The sequence below is a fragment of the Schizosaccharomyces japonicus genome (genome assembly GCF_000149845.2).
Source record: "Schizosaccharomyces japonicus yFS275 unplaced genomic scaffold supercont5.2, whole genome shotgun sequence".
Classification (NCBI taxonomy): domain Eukaryota; kingdom Fungi; phylum Ascomycota; class Schizosaccharomycetes; order Schizosaccharomycetales; family Schizosaccharomycetaceae; genus Schizosaccharomyces; species Schizosaccharomyces japonicus.
The window spans coordinates 1,650,217-1,671,612 of NW_011627861.1; the positions used below are offsets into that span (position 1 = coordinate 1,650,217).

At 42.3% G+C, this 21,396-nt stretch overlaps 9 protein-coding genes across 9 annotated transcripts; 6 read left to right on the forward strand and 3 right to left on the reverse strand.

The window, feature by feature from the left end:
- On the forward strand, positions 1-1,438 carry SJAG_03694 (actin-like protein Arp6; the record flags this gene model as incomplete). The annotated part of the gene is made up of 4 exons (XM_002174793.2): positions 1-80; positions 144-258; positions 361-1,247; positions 1,291-1,438. 4 exons carry the CDS (start codon positions 1-3, stop codon positions 1,436-1,438), a joined length of 1,230 nt encoding a protein of 409 aa, XP_002174829.2.
- A 1,755-nt stretch (positions 1,439-3,193) lies between these two features.
- On the forward strand, positions 3,194-5,491 carry SJAG_03695 (Hsk1-Dfp1 kinase complex regulatory subunit Dfp1). The gene is made up of 3 exons (XM_002174794.2): positions 3,194-3,273; positions 3,352-4,224; positions 4,287-5,491. Exons 2-3 carry the CDS (start codon positions 3,597-3,599, stop codon positions 5,189-5,191), a joined length of 1,533 nt encoding a protein of 510 aa, XP_002174830.1. The 5' UTR covers positions 3,194-3,273; positions 3,352-3,596; the 3' UTR covers positions 5,192-5,491.
- A 1,054-nt stretch (positions 5,492-6,545) lies between these two features.
- On the forward strand, positions 6,546-10,287 carry SJAG_03696 (vigilin; the record flags this gene model as incomplete). Its single annotated transcript, XM_002174795.1, has 2 exons — positions 6,546-9,100; positions 9,144-10,287. The coding sequence occupies 2 exons, from the start codon at positions 6,546-6,548 to the stop codon at positions 10,285-10,287; spliced, it is 3,699 nt and encodes a 1,232-aa protein (XP_002174831.1).
- Positions 10,288-10,453: 166 nt separating this feature from the next.
- Positions 10,454-12,320, reverse strand: SJAG_03697 (ribosome biogenesis protein). Its single transcript, XM_002174796.2, has one exon. It carries the CDS (start codon positions 12,117-12,119, stop codon positions 10,797-10,799), a length of 1,323 nt encoding a protein of 440 aa, XP_002174832.1. The 5' UTR covers positions 12,120-12,320; the 3' UTR covers positions 10,454-10,796.
- SJAG_03698 (meiotic cohesin complex subunit Rec11) lies at positions 12,248-15,820 on the reverse strand. The gene is made up of 7 exons (XM_002174797.2): positions 15,295-15,820; positions 15,132-15,241; positions 14,987-15,085; positions 14,601-14,944; positions 14,410-14,554; positions 12,791-14,362; positions 12,248-12,742 (listed from the first exon to the last, which is right to left on the reverse strand). The coding sequence occupies exons 1-7, from the start codon at positions 15,569-15,571 to the stop codon at positions 12,452-12,454; spliced, it is 2,838 nt and encodes a 945-aa protein (XP_002174833.1). The 5' UTR covers positions 15,572-15,820; the 3' UTR covers positions 12,248-12,451.
- SJAG_03699 (cyclin Cig1) lies at positions 15,714-18,233 on the forward strand. The gene has a single exon (XM_002174798.2). The coding sequence runs from the start codon at positions 16,181-16,183 to the stop codon at positions 17,423-17,425; it is 1,245 nt and encodes a 414-aa protein (XP_002174834.1). The 5' UTR covers positions 15,714-16,180; the 3' UTR covers positions 17,426-18,233.
- SJAG_03700 (hypothetical protein) lies at positions 18,186-19,201 on the forward strand. Its single transcript, XM_002174799.2, has 3 exons — positions 18,186-18,614; positions 18,682-18,909; positions 18,971-19,201. The coding sequence occupies exons 1-3, from the start codon at positions 18,291-18,293 to the stop codon at positions 19,049-19,051; spliced, it is 633 nt and encodes a 210-aa protein (XP_002174835.2). The 5' UTR covers positions 18,186-18,290; the 3' UTR covers positions 19,052-19,201.
- Positions 18,362-21,200, reverse strand: SJAG_03701 (iron-sulfur protein I). The gene has a single exon (XM_002174800.2). It carries the CDS (start codon positions 20,007-20,009, stop codon positions 19,425-19,427), a length of 585 nt encoding a protein of 194 aa, XP_002174836.1. The 5' UTR covers positions 20,010-21,200; the 3' UTR covers positions 18,362-19,424.
- SJAG_03702 (Smc5-6 complex non-SMC subunit Nse3) lies at positions 20,035-21,283 on the forward strand. The gene has a single exon (XM_002174801.2). It carries the CDS (start codon positions 20,197-20,199, stop codon positions 21,181-21,183), a length of 987 nt encoding a protein of 328 aa, XP_002174837.1. The 5' UTR covers positions 20,035-20,196; the 3' UTR covers positions 21,184-21,283.
- The last annotated feature ends 113 nt before the right edge of the window (positions 21,284-21,396 follow it).

Sequence of the window (21,396 nt, forward strand, 5' to 3'; positions counted from 1 at the left end):
ATGACTCTACCCAGTAATACACTAATTCTTGACAATGGTGCCTACACAATAAAAGCGGGTTTCCCTAATGACGAGTGTTTGTATGCGGAAGAACAACTGGAGTTTTGTATGAGAATAACTTGACTGTTAACAATTGAACATAGATCCATTCCAAATTGCTTGTGTCGGTCAAAGGATGGAAATCGATTATTTCTCGGTGATGAAATTTCGGTGTGCAAGGATTTCAGTTCACTCCAATTCAAACGAGCTCATGAAAAGGTAACCAACATGTTGGACGTTCTGGATTAAATAATAATTTATCCGGGCGTCTATATAGCCGATTGTCGTTTTAATTGCGAATCATGTCTAACTCGACCGCAGGGCTATGTAACGAATTGGTCTACAGAAATTTCTCTCTGGGATCAGACATTCCAGCGTCTTGGAATACAGGATCAAAAAATGAATGGTCATTCCCTTGTTTTGACGGAAGCACCCTTTACAATGCCGAGTATACAAATGAATACCACTCAGGTCGTATTTGAAGAGTTTGAGTTTGACTCATTATTTACAGGGTTGCCGGCAGAGTTTGTTGCATGGAACGATTTACGTTCTGCATTCAAAGAACCGAAAGAATGGGGTGCGTATAAGGACTGTGTGCTTGTCATCGATAGTGGCTATAGCTTTACACACATCATTCCTGTCATGAATGGTATCGCAATGGAGCAAGGCATTCGCCGAATTGATCTCGGTGGACGCTTTTTAACAAACTACTTAAAAGAAATAATCTCTTACAGAAAGTTCAACATGATGAAGGATTTCTATTTGGTGAACGAGATTAAGGAGGCCACGTGTTTTGTCTCTCAGAACTTGAAGAAGGATATGGAAATGGGACGTCGATTGCGACGTAATCCACTACAAATGTTCTATGCTTTGCCTGACTACAGTTCCGGTCGCATGGGTGGAGTTATTTCGTCCACGTCCGCTGCTGACGCTCGTGAGCAACAGATTCTTGGTTTGTGTACCGAGCGTTTTGTGACTCCCGAACTACTTTTTTCTCCGAGTGACATCGGTATGCACCAATCAGGAATTCCAGAAACCGTAATGCAGTCTTTGGAGCAGTTTCCTGAGGATCTGGCAGCATTGTTTTTGGCGAATATCGTTTTAGTCGGTGGAAATGTGAAATTGCCGGGGTTCAGAACAAGATTTGAAGCAGAGCTACGAGCATTAGCTCCTTCAACAGCGCAAGTTCGCTCCTATTTACCAAAAGAGTACGTTTCTTATACTGCCTTTGTCACTAACATTAATGTTTAGCGCGATAACTTTTGCTTGGCAGGGAGCCGGTTCTATGCCAATGGAATTTTTCCAGCTTGGTTCTGTTTCACGGCATGAATTTGCTGAACATGGAATGAATGTTTTCCGAAGAAAAAAAATGTCGCTCCGTCTTGATGCACATAAATGATGAGCACTAAGGGGAGTTAGTGGATGCGAACATACACAAATGTCGGTATGCATTAATGATGAAGAATGGAAATGTACTTGTATAAAAGGTGCAGAGTCAAAAAAAGAAGCACAGGGAATAATCTATCCTTACAAATATGGTTTAAGCGGATTACCTAGAGAGGAGGTAGTGAACGGGGTTTTGAGAAGGGAAGTTGTACTTGTAAGCTTGAGTTTGCGAGTATACTAGGAGGAAGATATATATAAGGGAATGATTTATCCAAGTGCTAAAGTTTTTGACAGGCATTTATTCAAAAAACAGTATATAACTTTCAGCAAGAAAATACAAATTAACTCTATGCCATCAATTGATTCCATTGAATGTCGGCAAACAAAAATTATGATCATTTTATGAATAAGTCTCCAGACACATTTTCATTAAATAAGTTGATGCTCGTTAAAGTTTGAAAGACGCACAATTGGAATCAGTACTTTAAATTATCTACTTTCACACATAGTTACAAACCACAGCTACTTCATGTGGCTTTAAACGCTATTTCAATCGTAAACTGTTGATTCTTATTCCTTGTCGCTAACACTACCAAATGTATCTAAACGAAGGCTTAAAGTTTGTTTGTTAAGCTGATGTCTCTCTAAGGTTTGCCAAGCATTTGAAGGATAAGCGATGTTTTGAAGAAATCACGCCCTTTCTGTTTCCGTTCATATGATCTGCAAGTTCTGATGAATTCCTAACTTGAGGAACAATCTCATAGCATTAAGTTACTTATAGCCGAAACCAAACAAGTTTGGATACTACTGCTCAACGCCCTTTTCTTAATAGTAAACTGTAATTGAGGTCTTAGTGGTTTAATGCCTATTCCCCTTTTCGTAACGGACATGATTATTTCGGATCACCAAAGACGAAAGGAACACGGCTGTTTATCAAAACTGGACTTACTGTCGTCGTCGTCATTCGGTTAAAAGTTGCTACATTAGAAATATATCACCACTGGCTTCTGCGATGTTCTGCAAGCGATCATCTGCATTCATAAACCGTTAGCGACTACAAGAGTCGGTGATGTCTAAAATGTCGATGTTAGGCACAAGCAGAGGATCTTTTAGCTTTAATATAAACCAGTTCTCATATTCATTTCTTCTTAAGCAAACGCTAACTGGAGGTTCCGCCAGAGACCAAACGCCGCCAATTAGCAGTTCCATCGGTTTAACCTAGAACAAGTCTCGTTCACACTGTAACACTGTAACACACAAACAAAACCTCACATACTCGTCACAAAAACTCTGAATATTCATGCTATTGAAAAATTCAGACAGACTCAGGGAAACAGCGCCACGAAACTTCCTTGTCCCAGAGCCTTGTACTCAGAAAAACGGATTAACATCGACAGACAAAATAAACCCTAAACAACACCACACTTCAACATCCAAGAACACAATGAAGTCAACCTGCGAATAGAATAGTCACACTAACCATGTCCACCACTAAACCTTCTTCTTTCGTTAGCATTGTTGATCATAAACATTTGAATGTCTCTCGAGGATGATCAGGCGTTAATAAATGGTGTACCCATGTTGGCGTCGTAAAGACTAATCGAATATAATTCACGTAGCATCATATCACTTCGGAGGACATTGTCAAAAACTTACCTTGCATAGTTGCAGAAGGCAAGTTCACGAAGGCTGTTCTTGCCCTTATATAGCACCGACAGTCACGTGACGAACGCGTACAAATGCAACGCGAAACACGGTGTACGCGTCGTCTCGCTAGAGCTTAATTTGGATGGTTCTCTGAAGCCTTCATTTCCTCCCATCTCTGTACACTACAATTACATTTACAAAGTACGTCAAACCTGCACTTCTACTTGCAGTACAAATGTACAGTTTGTCGCGTTTGGTCATTGCTGCTAATTAAGTAAGATTCTTTCAATAATAGCATCAACCCAGTTCCAATCAGTTCGAGAACGGTAGAACGGTACGTATAACGAAAACAGTACTAGAATTAGGGTTTGTGGTTCTGTCTGCGTGTTCTTTTTCTTACACACCTTCGACGGTTTACCAGATCCACCAAGAGGCACTTACACTGTACCAACACTCTGAAGTCAAACTTCCCTTAAGATTTACCCTCCCTCCCTAGGAACCGGTAAATTCACTTTTTCTATTTCATGACAGTTGGAAGATGCCCACTCGCCCCGCGATCTACAAACATAATAGCTGGAAAACATGAAACTGTTGAAAAACGGGAACACACACCAATTGAGCACGAAGCACAGGTTGTTTATGCGCAAGACGAAAACCAAACCAAAGACCAAGACGTAACAGTTGAGGTGACGCCAAAACGACAAACCGTTTTGACTCCCGTATCGTATAGAAAACCGACGAAACGAATCAAGCATGATGTGCTCAATGAGAAAAATCTGCCTTTAATGAAACAACTCACACAGAACGACACGGCAGAGGAACCGGCAGACCGGAATGTGGCGGCTGCTACAGTTTCTGCTCCCATTGTGCGTGCATCTAATTCACAAAAGGCGCGGCTTCAGGAATGGCGACGTCAGTACCGAAAGGCTTTTCCTAGTTTTCACTTTTATCTTGACTCATGTGAAGAAATTCTCCGTCAGCGGCTTACCAAACACATTGAGCTGCTCGGTGGATCTGTGGAGACGTTCTTCTCGACCAGCGTTACTCATGTTGCCACTACCCGTGATTTATGCATCAGCATGTCTCGCTTGTCTAAGCATGATGTCCTGGTGAAGGCCCGTCAGCTTAATATGAAGGTTTGGGCAATGGAAAGTACGTGTGCGCTCTTGTTTGTTTATTGGATGTTCTCTTTTACTAACCTATTCTGTCTGTAGAGCTTAACCGAGTGTTGAGAACATTGCTTGAAGGGGAGCAGCCTGTAGTTGAAGCACCTCCCCGCGACTTGAGCTACTTGTTGTACGTGGAAAAAGTTCAGGGCACGAATGAGCGAGACCTTTCGGCGCCAAGACAAGACTTTGTCCACTTCAAGGGACCCTTCCTGCTCGTTCACGATGCTGATAATCTTTACAAACCCATTCTGTTACGAGAGTGGCCGAAACCGTTGCCGGGAAAGGATGTTCCCTGGCCTACTTTCCGTGCCACAAGCATTGGACGCTGTCCATTTATTCCCGAAACTCGCCGACGACTTACCACGAAATTAGCAGCCTACACAAAATATAATCAGGTGAAGGAACCGCAGGCCGGAAACCTTACACGCTCAGCATCGCTTGGTACAACTACCCCAGCGATCACTACACCTAGAGATGAAAAAACTATTGCATATGGTGTCGCAAACCTACGAACTCCCGAAACACCTTCTGTTTACCAAGTGCTTGGACGCAAGATCGACGACGGGCTGGCCGCGTCGGGCATCTCTCAATCTAACTTAACTTCTGTAGCTCTGTCTGCACACTCTGCTGTGCGCTACGGCAGCAATCCAAATATGCCATTGTCGGCTTCGAAGGGAAGGGACATGATCGGCTTGAAAAAACGCATAATTCAACAAAAATCTAATTCGGTCGTGGACAAGAAATACCAGACTGTTCTCCAAACTGCTGAACAACGCAGGGTTCGCGTAGACTCTAAGCCGGGATACTGTGAAAACTGTCGTGAAAAGTTTGAGAGCTTTGAATTGCACATTCGTGGGAAGAGGCACCGCCAATTTGCCGAAAACCAGGAAAACTTCAAGGAGCTTGATGAGCTGTTCATTCTCCTCCAGCGACCCTTGTTGCCTCACTAGGTGCGCGCACGAGTGTGCTTTGCATAACGGGTAACAAAGATAATGTGCTTTGGCCGTTTGCTGAAGACTACCTCTGTGTTTATTCTTAACGCTTAGGGCTGTTGTTACGAGTAATATGCAAAGTGCGATTGAAACTAAACTGTGCTGGGTATTTGAGCGCTTCCAATTCTCTGGGTGGACATTGTTACGCATTAAGCGGACATCATCAAATGTGGGTGTGTCTGGCTTTCACTCAACCGCCCGGCATCGCCTGGGATACGAAGCTGTCAACTATACATGCGAGTTTTCATGCCTACTCCCGTCAGTTCCAAACAAGACACCGCGTAACACCTCATATCATCACATTTAGTTGCAAAATTTTCTAACATCCATCAATCTCTGGTATATCTTGCAGATACACTGCAATTTCTATTGCTATCTCTGACTTTTTTCCTGTCAGGCCTTAACTTATCCTTCCAAGAAGTCATTAGGACGGTCGAGAACGTTCATCATACCGGTTTCTACTTCTGTACTTACTCTACTACACGCATATATTATGTACAAGCAAAAGTTTAATGATTCTTATAGAGCTGGCTAAGTCGACTGAAAAAGGAGAGCACGAGACAGCGAGAGAGAGAAAGAGAGAGAGAGAGAGGTAAAACGTAATTCACTGTAAGCCATTGATCACACTTAGCAATGATGTTTTGCTCTGGGACAATACAGGGACGCAATTGGTAGCAATAAAGAAGCAGCAAGTATATGCAACTACAGAGATGAATTGTTATCAAGACGCACACACATCCTCAAGCTCTTTGTCTTCTCAGTTCTCTTATACAGCAGTGGACTTTTCTTATGTTTCCCTTCTGTCAAACCATAAACGTTTTCAGACTAACAGAGTCAACGAACTACAGACATAGCCAATGGTAATCCCCCGCTTTTTCCGCTACAAAGACACTGTTCCTGACCCCTCAATCAAATGGTTTATCACCCTCCGGCTATTACATTTAGCTACCTTTTAGCCCATACTAAAAGGCTTCAAGTGCGCCTTTCCTTCCAACCGTATGCAAGTCGAACGCGCCACGATACAGCGTTAAACTACTAACCGAACTCGCAATCTTCCTTTAGCACAATTTAACGAACACCAGAAACCCACTTCTCTCCCAAGACATCAGCTAGCTTCAACGTAACTGCCCAACACCACGTCCCCTCCGTGATTGTGCATTAAGTCTTCTTTATTTCCTTTTTAGCAGTATAATTACAGCATTTGAGGCTTTTACCTTTGTGTAGAGAAATTTGTATTGTTTCGTTTTGACACGATTTGCTTCTAAGTTACTTCACTTTTGATTACACATTTGATACGATTCGTATTTTGTATATGGACGCCCTTCAGGAAGTTAGCTCTAATCCCGTAGTCGAGACGGAGGAAAAAGTTTCAGAACTGTTTCCGGAAACGGAGTCGACAGCAAATGAAACATCATCATCGCAGTCATTGATGGACTCGTCAGTGTCGCCATCGGTCCTTGTTCAAAGAGCACATGAACAAGTACACCAGTCTGCAAAGAAAGAAGTCGACAAGGCATCAAAGAAGAAGGTCTCTAAACCTGTTGTAGATGTTCACTCGGAAACAGCATTCCCTAGTCTCACTCCTTCTAATGCTGATGCTCCTAAGACACGCCGTCCTCTTGCTTGGGTGAAAGGCAACACAGCGTCCAGCGCAAGCTCGAGGACAAAGTCTCCGGCCTCTAGTGCTGCTTCCCCTACTGCTTCGGCGAATAAATCAAAGTCTGTTTGCGTGGAGACTGTTACGATGACCCCCGAGCAACAAGCTCCTATCAGAGAGTTTGGAAAGCAGGGCTCGGTAGGCGAAATCATTAAGGGTATTATTACAAAGACCAATACTTCTATTAATGTTTCAACTGCTTCACGCACTAAGACAACGACCTATCTCATTCGTGGTAAGGCTGCCGATGTTGAGCTGGCTAAGCGTCTCGTGTACAAAAACTTTGGCCGCCAAGTAGTGCTCAAAGTCGTTGTTCCTAGTTTCGTTAATGGCTCCATCATTGGTGCCCATGGTCAGACTCTTAAGGGAATCATGGAGCGTTCCATGACTAACATCCAATTCCCTAAGCGCGAGGACGAGTCCTCCAGCTCAAAAATGGAAGATGAAGTTGACGAAAATGATGTGACTGAAATTACAATTTCTGGTGAGATGAATGGTGCCGAGATGGCCCGTAAGGAAATCGAAGAAATTGTCAACAAGCGGACAAGCCATACCACTGTGCAAGTCACTTCTATTCCCTCTGACTTCTATGATTTGATTCGTGGCCCTAACAATTCGTCCATCGAAAAGATGGAGGAGGGCAAAGACCTGAAGATTAACGTCCCCTTTGCCACGCCAGTCTCGGAGGGCCTCGTGGCTCCTATCATCGTTTCGGGTGATAAGCAAGCTGTACGAGAATGTGTCTTAACTCTTGAGGGGCTTCATGAAGAGTTAAGTCGTACTACAATTCCCACAATGATTTCTATTCCTCGCCGTCAGCACCGTTTCATTGCCGGCGAAAAGGCCTCGGGAATTCATGAAATTGCAGAGAAGACAGGCTGTTCCGTTGTTTTGCCGACAGCTAAGGATCCCACCTCTGAGCTTGTCATTGTTCGCGGACCCGCCATGGCCATTAGTGAAGGTATTCGGCTAACCATGGAACGTGCTAACTCTACACTTATTGATGCCCTTAACATTACACCTGCATACGCTTCTGCCGAAGATCCCTTTGCCCACGCCTGTATCTTGGCTCGCTTGTTCACTCGTATGAAGCTTCTCGCTCCTATTGAATCCTCTAACAGTGTTAACATCTTTGTGCCAAAGCGTGAGGAACTCAAGACTTCTAAGAAGGCTGTTGTTCTTGAAATCTCCGGCAAAGAAAAGGACGGTCTTCACAAAGCTCGTGAAGAGCTCGTCCAACTTGTCAACAATTACCCCCCTTGGAAATTCCACCATGTCGAGATTGATCCTTTGCTTCAACGTTATGTAATTGGTGCCAAGGGACGTAACCTTCAACGCATCAAGAAGGATCACAATGTTACCATCCTCTTGGAGGAGAACGACCCCGATGTTGTTCTTTGCTTCGAGGGCGAAGTTTCCGCTGAGGAGAAGCCGGAAGATGTTCAAAACAAGCTGTCAGAACTTGCGGCCAATATCCAAAAGTTTGCTATCGACTCTGCCAAGATCACCTCTGAAACCCTGGATATTCCCTCGAAGTATCACAAGTACATTGTTGGACCCAAGGGTACTACTCTGAATGCCATTATTGGATCCTCTGATGAAAATGTAATTGTCCAACTCGGTACTTCTTCCCATCGCGAGAGCAGTACCGAAAATGATGTTTATATCCGCGGTTTCCAAAGCGACGTGGAGCGTATTGCACGTGAAATCAAGCAAATTGTTCACGAAGCAAAGAATACCGAAATTCTCAACTCATATGTTGTTGAATTTGAAATTCCTCAAGAATACTCTAAGAACATCATCGGCAAGAGTGGCTCTAATGTTATGAAGCTTCGCGAGAAGCTTGGAACTCAAATTTCTATTGATGATGGACACGTTAAGATCCAAGGTATCAAAAAGAACGTGGAAGAGGCTAAGGCTCAAATTCTGAGCCAGGTTGAGGCTTTGAAGGACGACACCATCCTTCGTTTGAATATTCCTCATGAGTTTCACCGTGCCTTAATTGGACCAAACGGTGTTTATGTCCGTCGCTTAGAAGAAAAATATGATGTTCGTGTCCGTTTTCCTCGTGAGAACGAAACAGATGCTACGTCTTCTAGTGTTATGCAACCCGCTTCAGCAGATGAAGTTGTCATTCGTGGTGGAAAGAAGAGCGCAAATGCTGCAAAGGGGAGAGCTTATGGAGTTGTTCAATTACGAGAAAAAGATGAGTTTCGTGGAGGAAATTACCGTTCCATCTTCAGCAGTTTCCAGAATTGTCGGTCGTAACGGTATGAACATTGAGAACTTGCGAACCCAATACGGTGTAATGATCGACATCGAAGATAGCGAAGATTCTGAGACCTCGAACTTGAAGATCAAGGGTGAGGAAGCCAGCGTCAAGGATGCGGTGAAAACGATCAACGAGGTTGTGACTGAAATTGAGAACCAGGTGGAGAAAGTTATCATTATTGAAAATGAGCTGCATCGCAGCTTGATTGGACCGGGTGGTTCTACTTTGCAAAAAATCATCTTAAGCTGCGGCGGTCCTAGCGACCGTTCTATTTCTGCTCGTCTTGTTAGCTTCCCTAAGGAAAGCAGAAAGGACAAGCCCAATGAGGTCGTTCTGCGAGGCGAAAAACAAATTGTTGAGGCACTTGCTGAGAAGTTGTTAGAAACGGCCGAGGAGTTGAAGAACAGAAGTGTACTGGAAATGACAATTCCTCAACGCACAGTTAGTGCCATCATTGGTCGTATGGGCTCTACTCGTCGTGATATTGAGGAAAAGGCATCTGTCAAATTAAACATTCCTAACCGTACAAATGCTGATACGGTCACCATCAAGATCGAAGGTATTGCGGAAAACTGTGAACAAGCTAGAAAGCTTATCGAAGATATTGTTGAGGCACAATACCAAACGACTACTGAAGTTCCAAAAGCTTTGGCCCAACGTCTACTTCAAAGTAACATTTTGCGTAATGCATACTCTCGGCATCATGTTTATGTCGATCGCCCCCATAAAATGGAGGCTGGAAAAACCACGATTGCTGTCATTGCAGATGAAGAAGAGGCCGAGTATCCTTGGAAACTTGTTCGTGAAGTAGTTGATGAGGCTGATACTCAAAGCTGGACTATTCGCGGTCGCAAGGAAAACGTTGAGAAGGCCATCAGCGCAATCAACACTTTTGTTGATCAACAAAAGAATGGTAACTGCGTTGGTTACCTTAACATTCCCTCAAAATTCCATCGTGTTATCATTGGTGCAGGTGGTTCTACTGTGAACAAGATTCGTAAGGAAACAAAGACTCAAATTGATATCCCACGTACTCCAGGAGACGATATTGTCACCATTAAGGGTGATGAGGCTAACGTGCAAAAGACACGTGAATTAATTATTGAAGTCGTATCTTCGAACTAAAGTATCATGGAGACCGATGGATATTAATTTTGTACACAGTAAATCTAAAACGTCCTTTACTATTCACGATAACCTTTCACGCACGGCATCTACGGGAGGAACAAAAGTTACAGGGCACTGGCTTAGAGGGGTCTGTGTCCTCTTACCTGAGGAATATACCATACCATAGCTCGATACCATCATTTTCAAAATTTTTGATACACATAAATACATCAATTGCTCTTGCATACGCTAATGAAAGAGGGGCAAGGATTCGGTTTTAAAGAGAACTACCTAGATATAATGGCTCAAAACTTGTGAACCGGATTACAGAGTATCTTTTACTCAATCTAAGAAGAGTAGTGCAATCCTGTAGAGACTGCAGTCAAAAAGTTAAACTTCCATACAAAGAAAAACACATTTACAAACGAAGGAGTGAATATAGGCCGAAGAAAAATGGGTACTGCTGGCTTGTAAATGTTAGATGTCTCAAAGACAACGGTGCCAGCAGATTGGTTAGATGAAGCTGTTTATTGCAGCAAGGCATCACGGAAATGCTTTTTGTTGTTATTCTTAAGTCCCATTTTGGTTTTGAAGTCTTCGCGTCTGCGTTGATCCTGGAACGTATTAATGTGTGAGGCACTGTAATCTTTTCTGCCATCCCGGACACCTGCCAAACCGGTTTCAACAGCATTGCGCTTGGCCAAAGCAGCACCGCTCATGGCGCGTTGGGCGACATCCTGATGAACAGAGGCACCAGCTGAAACTACGGAAGACGAACGCAAATTTTGACGGAAATAGCGAGCAAGTGACCGGTGACCAACACGGGCACCGGAAGGCAATTGAAGCTCGACATCATCGGCAATCAAATAGCGGTCAGCATCAACACTGTCAATGCTGTCATCGGAATCAGAGGAAGCGTCCTCCCATTCCTCATCGTGGTCATCGTCCACAACATTGGTATCTGCAGTATTACTCTCTGTAGGATACGAAGTTGTGAAATCGTAGAAGTCAGAGATGGCCAATTGCTCCTCCTCACTTTCGTAAGGAATGCGACTGTGTCCTTTTTGCTGCATGTGCGCACGAATGCCCTCAAGGTTCTTCATTTCTCTGCCACACGTGAGGCACATGTGGTGCACAGAAACCTTCTCAGCCAAGTAATTAAAGAGACCCTCCTCATCAACCAGAAACTCCCTCTCAGGAATGAAGAGACTATGCGAAATCTTCATGTGCTGTCTACAAGCACTGGCAGAAGCGAAAGAAGAAGTACAAAACAAGCAATCGTTCAAACCAATTTTTTCACTCAAGCGGCGTTGCAGTTCTGCCTCAAGGGCTTCTGCACTCACATCAGTACCCGTTAACGTAGGAGCCGTTATGTTTCCAACAACGTTTGTCGCATTTTGAAGAGACATACGTGCAAAGGCTCTGCTTTCAGTCTCCAAATCTTCGCTCTCGTCCTCTGAAGCCTCAATTGAGTCTCCAAGAGAAAGGGTTGAGCTAGCAAGACTGGAAACATCATCTTGTTTCAGCAGACGACTATGCACCTTCTTTTCATAATTGCGGACATTCTCCTTATGCTTTTTCGACTCGAGGTGAGTAGAGAAAGCACCGCTTGAGTAATAGGTCTTTCCACAAGCAGGGCACTCCTCCGTAAAGTTTGCTCGCTTCTTAACTTCCTCATTTTGCTGTTGAATGGAAAGCACTTTTTCAGCAAAAACTTCAGCAGAAACGTGAGGAAGCTGTGCAACCTTCCGTTTCAGGTTATAATGATGCCAGTCAGACTTCCAATGAGTACGTTGTGCGTTAGAATCGCGAAATGCGACTGCACATGTTTGGCAAGTATATAGTGACATCTTGCTAAAAAGTCAAAGCTAAAGCTGAGAAAGAAAAGAATAGCAAGTTAAATAAAAATGATCAAACTGCAAATGCAGCTGCGATTTTTACTCGATTAACGAAGTAAAGGTTGAGTGTTGCGAGAGCTGGTGAGTCGACAAGAGACCCTACGCTGTAGGGCTCAGCTTGTATATCTGACTGCCACGAAAATTTTCCGTCGATATTGCGTAGCCACCAAATAGTTGCATCCTCAGTATGACAGTATCCACACCTTTAATTGACCAAATTTCTTAAAACTTTTTGAGTGTAATAGTTTCTGTTTATTAATAAAAAACTCCGATCATGTTCATCATTAATCCGTTCCAATTTGCACGATTTTTCTCATGGTCGTATCGAATTTGCGAATCATCTCGTTCAAGTAAATAACTTCGTTTGTACCGTTTAGCTGTTCTTTTAAGTGCTGTAATTCAAGTTTGTGGATGTTTGTTTCACCAGATTCATCAAGTTCATCTTTTTCAGTTATAGTTTCAGGTTTGTCGGCCCAATGCATCAGATTTTGCCATAAGATGTTAGACTCGATGTTTTTCAAGACACCTGCAAAGTCTTTCGTGATCATCATTTGAGGAATTGTGTAAATACAAACCTAGTAAAACGGTTAGTAAGCACATTATGGTTGCGATGTTGAACGTACACAAGCTCTAAACAAAGTGCTAAATGCGTTTGTTGTTAATGTTTTCCGAATTTCAAGGTTTAACGTTTCATATTTTAATCCGTCGGGTTCCAGCGATTGAGCAAAACAGAGTCGAAGCAATACGTGAAGGCCATGCTCATCTTTGAGGTCTCGATATGTATGAACTGCGTGAACCATTGTGTCCTCCTGAAGGTATATTGATGCATCAGAATCGGCCAAATGAATGAGCATGTCCAACTTCGTTAGTGCCAAAATGCTACTGGATACAGAGTTGATTTGGGTCTCCTGCGTTTGATTGTGCATCTCTTCCGAACACAAACAGGAAAGCTGCCAGGCAACTAGATCTTCCATCTGAATGTTCCGATATAGCAATGGCAAGATTGCTTCAGTAACTGAGAGCTTTGTTGCTAAACGATGCGAAGAGTCGTCGTCCAAATTCTTGAGGTCTTCCTCGCATTGGGAAATAAGACTGTCTGCCATATATTGAAGCTTTCCTTCGCGAAGACAATACTCGTTCTGGTTATTTTGCTTGCTTCCATTAGAGAAAATTAGACAACAGGCAATTAGAAGTTCCTGATTCGTAGACAACTCAAAAATCCGCGCAACTTCATCTACGGCTGCATCATAAAACGCAGTTAAGTCATCCGATAAATCATTTCTGTACTGGAAAAGAACGCCAATAAGTATAGTACATAGTGCCGGGCTTTCTCTAAACTTGCGCAGCAGTGCTGGAAGCTTTTTCAAAACACAAGAACAAGATCTTGTCTTAGGAATTCTGTTTTCCTTTTCGTTTGCTTTCAGTTTGCGGTGGTGAGTGCCTCTTTTCTGATCCAAGCGTGCGCGATGAAACAAGTAAAGACTGATGAAAGTACGGCACGCCATAGAGGGGTTAAGCTCAGAGAATTCCGAGAATGTTTGACACAACTCATCAAAATCGAAGAGCAAGACATCGGGAAGCATGTCGGGGAGTTTTGATTCCGAAAAACATGTATCTATGGTCGCAAACACGCGATTCAACTGTCTGAATAAGGTTGTATTCGAATTCCTTAGACACTCTCTACCGCCTGACAACGGTGAAACACCATATGCCAGAGCATCATCGTTGTCTTGTTCAAGTGCGTTTTGGAATGGTTGAAGCATAGCCTGAAAAGCAGCAATGGCTGTGAAGTATTCTCGCAACGTTCGAGGAGCGATTGTTAAATGAGCTTTTTTCAGTTTCGTTTGTACTAATCTTGAACCACCTAACTCCCGAAATACATTATCAATGCAAACGGTAGCTTGTAAATGAAGTATTTTCCCCATTTGTTGGAGAACTATCTTCGACGGGATCAGAAAAAGCGGGTATAGCTGTGGAAGCCATGTGATTGCATGTCCAGATCGTTTCATTAACGAATACCAGATCTTAATAGCGGTAATTTGGGCACCTGAGTCGGTTTCATATAAGGAGATATTCATCAGGGAACTGTAAATTCTTTCAAGGAACAAGTCAAATCCGTTTGGTAATTCTTGCTCTCTATGCTTGTCAAGGTATTGCTGAACAAAATCCAGTGCCTGTTTGCGAATCCTCACATCCTTAAAAGTGTTAGTTAGTAGCTAAAATATTTCCATTCGTAACATACGCTGTCGAAAAATGAGCGATCCATATACTTTAAGTTTCGGGGTTCTGAAAAAATGACATACGAAGATAGAAAGCCTGCCGAAAGTGCCTTCACACACTCCAAGCGAATCACTGGGCGTTGATCACGGAGACGAAGAACGACCACGCTGACTTTGTTAAAAAAGATGCAATGAGCTCCACGAGTATGCGTACCTATCAAACACTTGTTCCACTAATTCATAAAACGGTTCTTCACTGGTCACTGCGGAAAAGCTTCCCTCACTTGTGTTTGCGGCAGGTTCGCACTTGTGAATCTCACAAAGAGTTTGGGCAATGGTTATGCACAACATAGTCGCCGTATGTCGAATTGCAATCCATTTATTTGACGATAAGCAAACCAACCAATTGACCAGGGAACTTATAAATGCCTGTTCGAACATTTCACTTTCACTTACACCCACCCGTATAAACTTTCCGAGAAAAGATTTGAGCAAATTCCTGTAGGATGGTTTTCGTTCATTCTGTATAAGCAAGTATTCCGTCCGATGAACAAGTAACTGATAAGGTCAGCGCAAAAGAGCGTTTGAAGCTTCACAAACCTTGTCAAAACGGCTTTCTTCCAATTGAGAGAGTGTCTGCGGAATGGAATCACAGTCCTGAATATCGAATTGATTGAGTTCTCCAGTGCAACCACAGCACTAAAATGTTAGTATGTTTCATCCATGAGGCGGAGATATGTCCAACCTGCAAAATAAAATTTAAGAACTCGAGAAGCAGCGCCTCGTAGCGACCCTCGTAGATAGCTAATAATTGACTTAATTGGTATGGTGATAAGTGTTCGTCTTCTAAATAGCCTGAAGAACTGTCAGCGATTCGTCGAGAACAGCGTTGTTTCCATCTAACGTACGAAAAAGTAGGGATGTGTTTTCTTTGGGTTCTTCGGGAATATACTCTAGCGTTAAGCTGCGTTTTAGTGATTTTCGACTGTTTTTCTTCTTAGAACGTGTCAATTGCTCCTCCTCCTCTTCTTCTTCATTTCCGTCGGAGTCTATGAAAGAACTTTCTTCACTAAATTGGCCATCATAGTTAGAGTTTAGTCCTAAATTGCTGAGAATTGTTCCTTCATCGTCTGTAATGTACGCCTCGTAATGGCTGCTTCCATCTGAGTCAAAATTTAACAGCATGCTCCTTCCTTTGCTTCAATTGAGTGTATGGTTAAAGATAACTTAATTGACGCGTCGCATTCTGTATTTTGTTGGCGTAGCGCGACGCGACGCGCTCGTACATAACAAAGCAAATAAAACGCGTCTTCAACACACAAAAACCGAATAAATACATGAATTATCATTAAAGAGCCGAAACTGCACAAAAACGGATTATTTTCGCATATTGTATGTTCATTTTAAAAATTGACGACACTGAGTTTAGGTACTACTCGCTGAAGCTCGCTGCACTCCTCCTTTTTCGGTCCGCTAGTAGCTGCAGGGGTTCCAGTAACTACTCTTCTATGAACTCCTTGTAAGTCTAAGCCCTTTTAAGTCTTGTACGCTGTTTTTATTGCTCTGGTTTCGATCTTGGTCGTCTTGCTGTTTTGGACGTTTGCTCCTTTTCTTTAATCGGGAGGAAACTATCTCCTCTTTTTTCTGATTTTGTGGGTTTTGGCTTGTCCATTAAGTTATTTCGCTTTCATATTGGCTTTCTAGGGCTTTAAACAGTGCTCATATCAAGACCTTTGTCAATTTTTGTCTCAGGTTGTGATTATTCATTTTTGGAACGGTCGTTTTGTTTGCATTATGAAACAGCAATCCTACTCTGCAGTCCATAAATACCACGAGAATATCAATATTCATGGAAAAAAGCAAATGATTACTGATAGAGTTGTTTCCTTACATCCTAGAGATCCGTTGAGGAACGTTACCAATGTTGCTCAGTCTATGCACGGTCCAACAGCGACAAAACGTTTCCGTTCTTGTCAGGATGAAACCTTTGAAAGGAAAGAGGCCAAGCTTTCGTATGTTGAAGATTTCAAAGAGAACAACAGTCATCTAGACGAAGTCGGAGAACGTCAATTGGACAAAACCGGAAATTTTCACCGGAATTCGTACTTCTCAGATTCGCCAACACGAGACCGTTCACCAACTGAAGAAGAGCCTCGTGTAGGCATTCCTCAATGGACTCAGGAGGACATTGTCGAGCTCGAGCAGGTTACTGCCTTTTGCGAAACGAACCCAGTAGTTTACGAGGTGGATTGTGACCCCAGTATGGTGCATGAGTACTCTCGCGAAATCTTTGATTACCTTTATACGCTAGAGCAGCGGCTTGCACCAAACCCTCGTTATATGGAAATGCAAACTGAACTTGAATGGGGTATGCGTAGTATTCTAGTGGACTGGATCGTCAAGGTTCATGCTCGCTTTCGTTTGCAACCGGAAACACTATACCTTACTATCAATTTGATTGATCGCTTTTTGAGCATCAAGGTTGTCTCAGTGCATAAATTCCAGCTGGTTGGTGTTTCTGCGCTTCTCATTGCTTGCAAATATGAGGAAGTGCAGTATCCCAGCATCCAGGAAATAGTCACTCTCGTAGATGGGGGTTATACTCATGAGGAGATTTTGTGTGCTGAACGCTATATGCTGCTCATGTTGAATTTTGATGTTGGATGGCCGGGACCCATGTCCTTTCTGCGTCGAATTAGTAAGGCGGATGACTATGATTTCGATACGCGGACTCTTGCCAAGTACTTACTCGAGCTTACGTTAATGGATGAGCGTTTTGTAGGCGGACTTCCGAGTTTCCTTGCAGCATCGGCTCATTACCTATCCACTCGAATGTTAGAAAAATCGCATTGGGCCGTGAAACATGTGTACTACAGTGGTTACACCGAACGACAACTTAAACCATGTGCAGCATCCATTGTGGAGTGCCTTGTTGACGCGCAAGTTCATTCCCGTTCAATCTACCGCAAATATTTGGACAGACGCTACAAGTGTGCTAGTCGTTTTGCCGACAATTGGGTGTCGCAATACGTTGTCTAATTAGACACGGTGGCATACCCAAATTACTCTCTCATTATCTCACTCCCACACACTCTCCAACTCTCTCTTTTTCTCTCTTCTATCATTGATGCGACCATTTCTTCTTTCACCGAATTGGTCATCTTTAGAACAAAGTGTTTTTGCTTGGCAAAAGACTTTAAAATAATGGCCCTAGAAACGTCCCTTTTTGGTTTCCGTTTGGTTCTTTTTCTTCTTCTTTTTGTTAAACCGTTTCCGTTTCTCCTTCCATGTTCTTAAAAAAAGCCAAAAAATAGCTCTGACATTTTTTTATCTAGTGGCACAATATTTGACATGCTACTATGATGTATAAGCTTAAAAAAAACCCCAAATTTCAATGTTCTTTTGAAAAGTCCGTTTTTCCTTTACAACCAATTCCCTTTATTACCGGCTTACTTCCATTTAAGCATAGTCTTGTGCAGCAACAGAGGACCTCTTAGGAAAGCAATACGTCTGAAACACTACTGACTGCTTTCTCTTGTTGCTCGCGAGACATATTTACAAATGTGTAAAAACTCCTCAAGTTTATTTTACATCTAACAATGGATGTGAATATTCTTTGAATAATCGTGCTCTTATTCCCCTACATCACCGAATGATTTTTCAGAAAAACTTAAACCTCAAAAAATGCCAAGGCGAGAGAGCTTTGGCTTAGTAATAACAGTATTATTTTTAATAAATACACTAATGAAAGCGCTGTAAACGAACCTACATATTGCTTATCTTTTCATGTGATTGTTATCTGTAACATAAGTACTCATCCGTAATTCTAATAACAGGATAAAATGTATACCGATATTTTTTTTCCTTCGACAGATCCCACCAAACTTACATCCTCATATTATCAATGCCAATTAATATACCAGCTATCACATCCACGTTCAGTTGTATAAGAAACCCATCAACATTAGTACCCGATGCAATTTATGAGTCATTTGCTACCATATCTAAAGATTTAAGCCGAGTTCTAAGTGACAAATATAAACAGCAAATTAATATTAAAGCAATCGTTTTAGACAAGGATAATTGCATCTCTATTTCAAAACAGCTTGACATCTATCACAAAAATTTGAGCAAGCTTAATGAACTTAAGGCCCAGTATGGCGACAGAAATGTCGTAGTATTTAGCAATTCTATTGGATCACAATTAGAGGACAAAACAGGCATCGACGTATGAAGAATCGCGAAGAACGATGAATGCGTTCGCGTCGTATGCGGGGATAAGCTAACATCCACAGGCAAGAGAATTTGAGCGACGAAACAAAATCCCAGTAATCCGACATACGCAGCAAAAACCCGGAGGCTATCGTGAGGCATTGACCACATTGCTTGAGCAAACGGATGCCCGCCATCCTAAAGAATTGGCTATCATTGGGGACCGCTTATTGACAGACATTAAATTTGCCAATAACATGGGAGCATGGGGAATCTGGTTGTCTCACGGAATAACAAGAAAATATCAATGGGTACAGATTGAGAAACACTCACAAACAAACACATTTATAGGATCCGCTAACCAATTGCTAGGGGAATATGTTTGACAGGTGGATATACCGCACCTTTCTTAAAAATCGTAAACCTCTCGCTGCGGTGGAAAAATCCGTATGAGTTCATAAGAGGAGATATGTAATGAAAAGAATGGAAACAAAAAGCATTCAAAAGTGACAATTAATCAATTGAGAAAAGGAGACAAAAATGAAGGACAAGAGAAAAGGGAAACAGTCATAAATAAGTGTACAACGAATGAGAAGGAGAACATCACTCTACGTTGCTCGTAAAGCCGTTGTAGAAAGCCAAAACGATATTCGGGCAGAAAGTGTCTTTCAAACGAGAAACACCCAATTAAACAAACTTTATTAAAAGTCGTTTTGTTTTAATTCCACGAACAAAGGCTTGTTGTATAGAAGGCAATCTTCGTTTTTGTTGAAGAGACCAAAGAAAAAAGAAGACGGGTCAGCACGTCATCATCGTCTCAATCAATTCAAGGATTATTTGTAACAAAAGATTCACCACATCCACAAGTAGACTTTACGTTCGGATTGCTAAACACAAACCGTGACTGTAAATCATCATCCTTAAAATCCATAGAAGATCCGATAATTTGTAGCAATGCTCGTCTTTGAACGATCACACGAACACCGTCTTGTTCGACAATTTCGTCAAACTTGTCAGGTTGATCCACGTATTCGAAAGAGTATGATTGGCCTGCACATCCTTTCTGCTTGACACCAATCCGTAAGAGCTTGTCTTGAGAAAGCAGCAGTTCCTTAAGTTTGTCTACAGCAACAGGAGTTATAGAAATAACATTCTTTCGAGGAAAATTGAACCGTCTAGCGGATGTTTTACGCGTCAGTTTCGCATTGCCATTTAAGCTTTTTGTTGAAATCGGCTCGGAACGAAGCTTTGGAGCATAGGTTTTAAGCGTATTTAACTCTCCTGCTGAAATCCATCTTCTAAAAACTTTCGGAAACACGTTAAAATGCACACATTTTCCCAGAATCAAATCGGCACTTCTTATAGGAAGCATGGCTATGGTCAACCTGGCAGGGTCAGTGTCGCAGACCATCAACAGACATCAGCGGGGCATCCTACTGTCCGCCAATCACCATCAATCTATTACTAAACTCACCACCAAAAAATATGCAGCCAAAAGCTAATGTGTTCGAGTCCCGAGAGTCTAACCTTTTTCTGGCTTGATGCCTTTCCTTATCCATAACTGTATTTTGAGAATCTGGGGAATTTAAGAAGAGAAAATGCGGAAACGAACTCGGTATAGTCGTGATAATGATGAAATAGATTTATCTTCTTCAAATTCTCAGCGTTCAAGGAGATTGACCGCTTCCCAAATTGTTGCTGATGAAGATGAAAGTGGATCCGAGTATGAAGAAGTGTCACACCCACCTAGACGCTCCCAAAGACTTTCTAATTCCAATCAACAACAACGTTCTGATGACAGTAGTGATGAGTACGAACCTCCTGTTGCTACTCAAAACCGCGAAATCGATCTGAACTTAATGGTAAAGAACACAATTCGACTTGCTATTTGTTCACAGGCTTCTAGACAGCCATTGAGCCGAAGAGAGATCATTCAAAAAGCTTTTCTTCCGAACACTCCTCGTCAATATTTCCCCAAGGTCATAGACCTTGCCAACAGAAAACTCAACAGCACATTTGGTATGAAATTGTGCGAAATTGTGAGCAATGACTTAAGCAAGTTTATGGAAGTGTCTCAATTACGAAAAACAAACACGGCGAGGGCCTCTACCACAAAATACTGGATCCTGCGAAACGAATTACCTGACGAGTACCAGGACTTCACTGTTCCAAGATCGCCACTCGAAAACGCACAAACTGCTTTTCTCTTTATTACACTCTCCCTAATTGCACTCTCACAAGGCTCTCTTCTTGAGAGCGATTTGAAGGCATATCTTCAATCTCTTCTTGTTCTCACCCATATTCCTTTGCGCCATGATTTGGACCGTACACTCGTACAGCTTGTTCGTAACGGCTATCTAGATCGAACAAAAAACGACACTCACAATCAGTACAATTACCTTATCGGCGCACGGGCATCCGCTGAAATTGGTAAGTCGGGAATGATAAAATTCATTTCTTACTTCGTTCCCGCCAACGAAGTTGAAGGTATCGTAGCTATGAACGATGATAATTCAACACAATCACAGGATGATTCACAGAGCGAGGAAGAAGAAAACGACGAGGAGCAATCTGGTAATAGTTAGGATGATATGTAAATAAATATTAGGGTATAATCGTGAATACTACGGGATATTAAGAGAAATGCTTTAAAATGAATGTCAGTAAAATGCCAAATTATAGCTGTAGATCATGAAATTCATTGCAGATCCTCAAGCTGCTGTTCCAGGAAAGTTATCCGATCTCTTAATGCTCTAACATCAATTAAGGAATCATTGTAGCGCTTTTGCAAAAGGTTA

Excerpts from the sequence above, each read along its gene's own strand:
- SJAG_03698 (XM_002174797.2), bottom strand. The coding sequence starts at position 15,571 with ATGCTGTTAAATTTTGACTCAGATGGAAGCAGCCATTACGAGGCGTAC. Across the intron at positions 14,555-14,600 it reads GTGGAACAAGTGTTTGATAG|CGTGGTCGTTCTTCGTCTCC; the intron begins GTACGCATACTC and ends TAACAAAGTCAG. Across the intron at positions 12,743-12,790 it reads GCACTTTGTTTAGAGCTTGT|GTTTGTATTTACACAATTCC; the intron begins GTACGTTCAACA and ends CCGTTTTACTAG.
- SJAG_03697 (XM_002174796.2), bottom strand. The coding sequence starts at position 12,119 with ATGTCACTATATACTTGCCAAACATGTGCAGTCGCATTTCGCGATTCT.
- SJAG_03699 (XM_002174798.2), top strand. The coding sequence starts at position 16,181 with ATGAAACAGCAATCCTACTCTGCAGTCCATAAATACCACGAGAATATC.
- SJAG_03701 (XM_002174800.2), bottom strand. The coding sequence starts at position 20,009 with ATGGTCTGCGACACTGACCCTGCCAGGTTGACCATAGCCATGCTTCCT.
- SJAG_03702 (XM_002174801.2), top strand. The coding sequence starts at position 20,197 with ATGCGGAAACGAACTCGGTATAGTCGTGATAATGATGAAATAGATTTA.
- SJAG_03700 (XM_002174799.2), top strand. The coding sequence starts at position 18,291 with ATGCCAATTAATATACCAGCTATCACATCCACGTTCAGTTGTATAAGA. Across the intron at positions 18,615-18,681 it reads AGGACAAAACAGGCATCGAC|GCAAGAGAATTTGAGCGACG; the intron begins GTATGAAGAATC and ends TAACATCCACAG. Across the intron at positions 18,910-18,970 it reads TAACAAGAAAATATCAATGG|GGGAATATGTTTGACAGGTG; the intron begins GTACAGATTGAG and ends ACCAATTGCTAG.
- SJAG_03695 (XM_002174794.2), top strand. The coding sequence starts at position 3,597 with ATGACAGTTGGAAGATGCCCACTCGCCCCGCGATCTACAAACATAATA. Across the intron at positions 4,225-4,286 it reads GAAGGTTTGGGCAATGGAAA|AGCTTAACCGAGTGTTGAGA; the intron begins GTACGTGTGCGC and ends TTCTGTCTGTAG.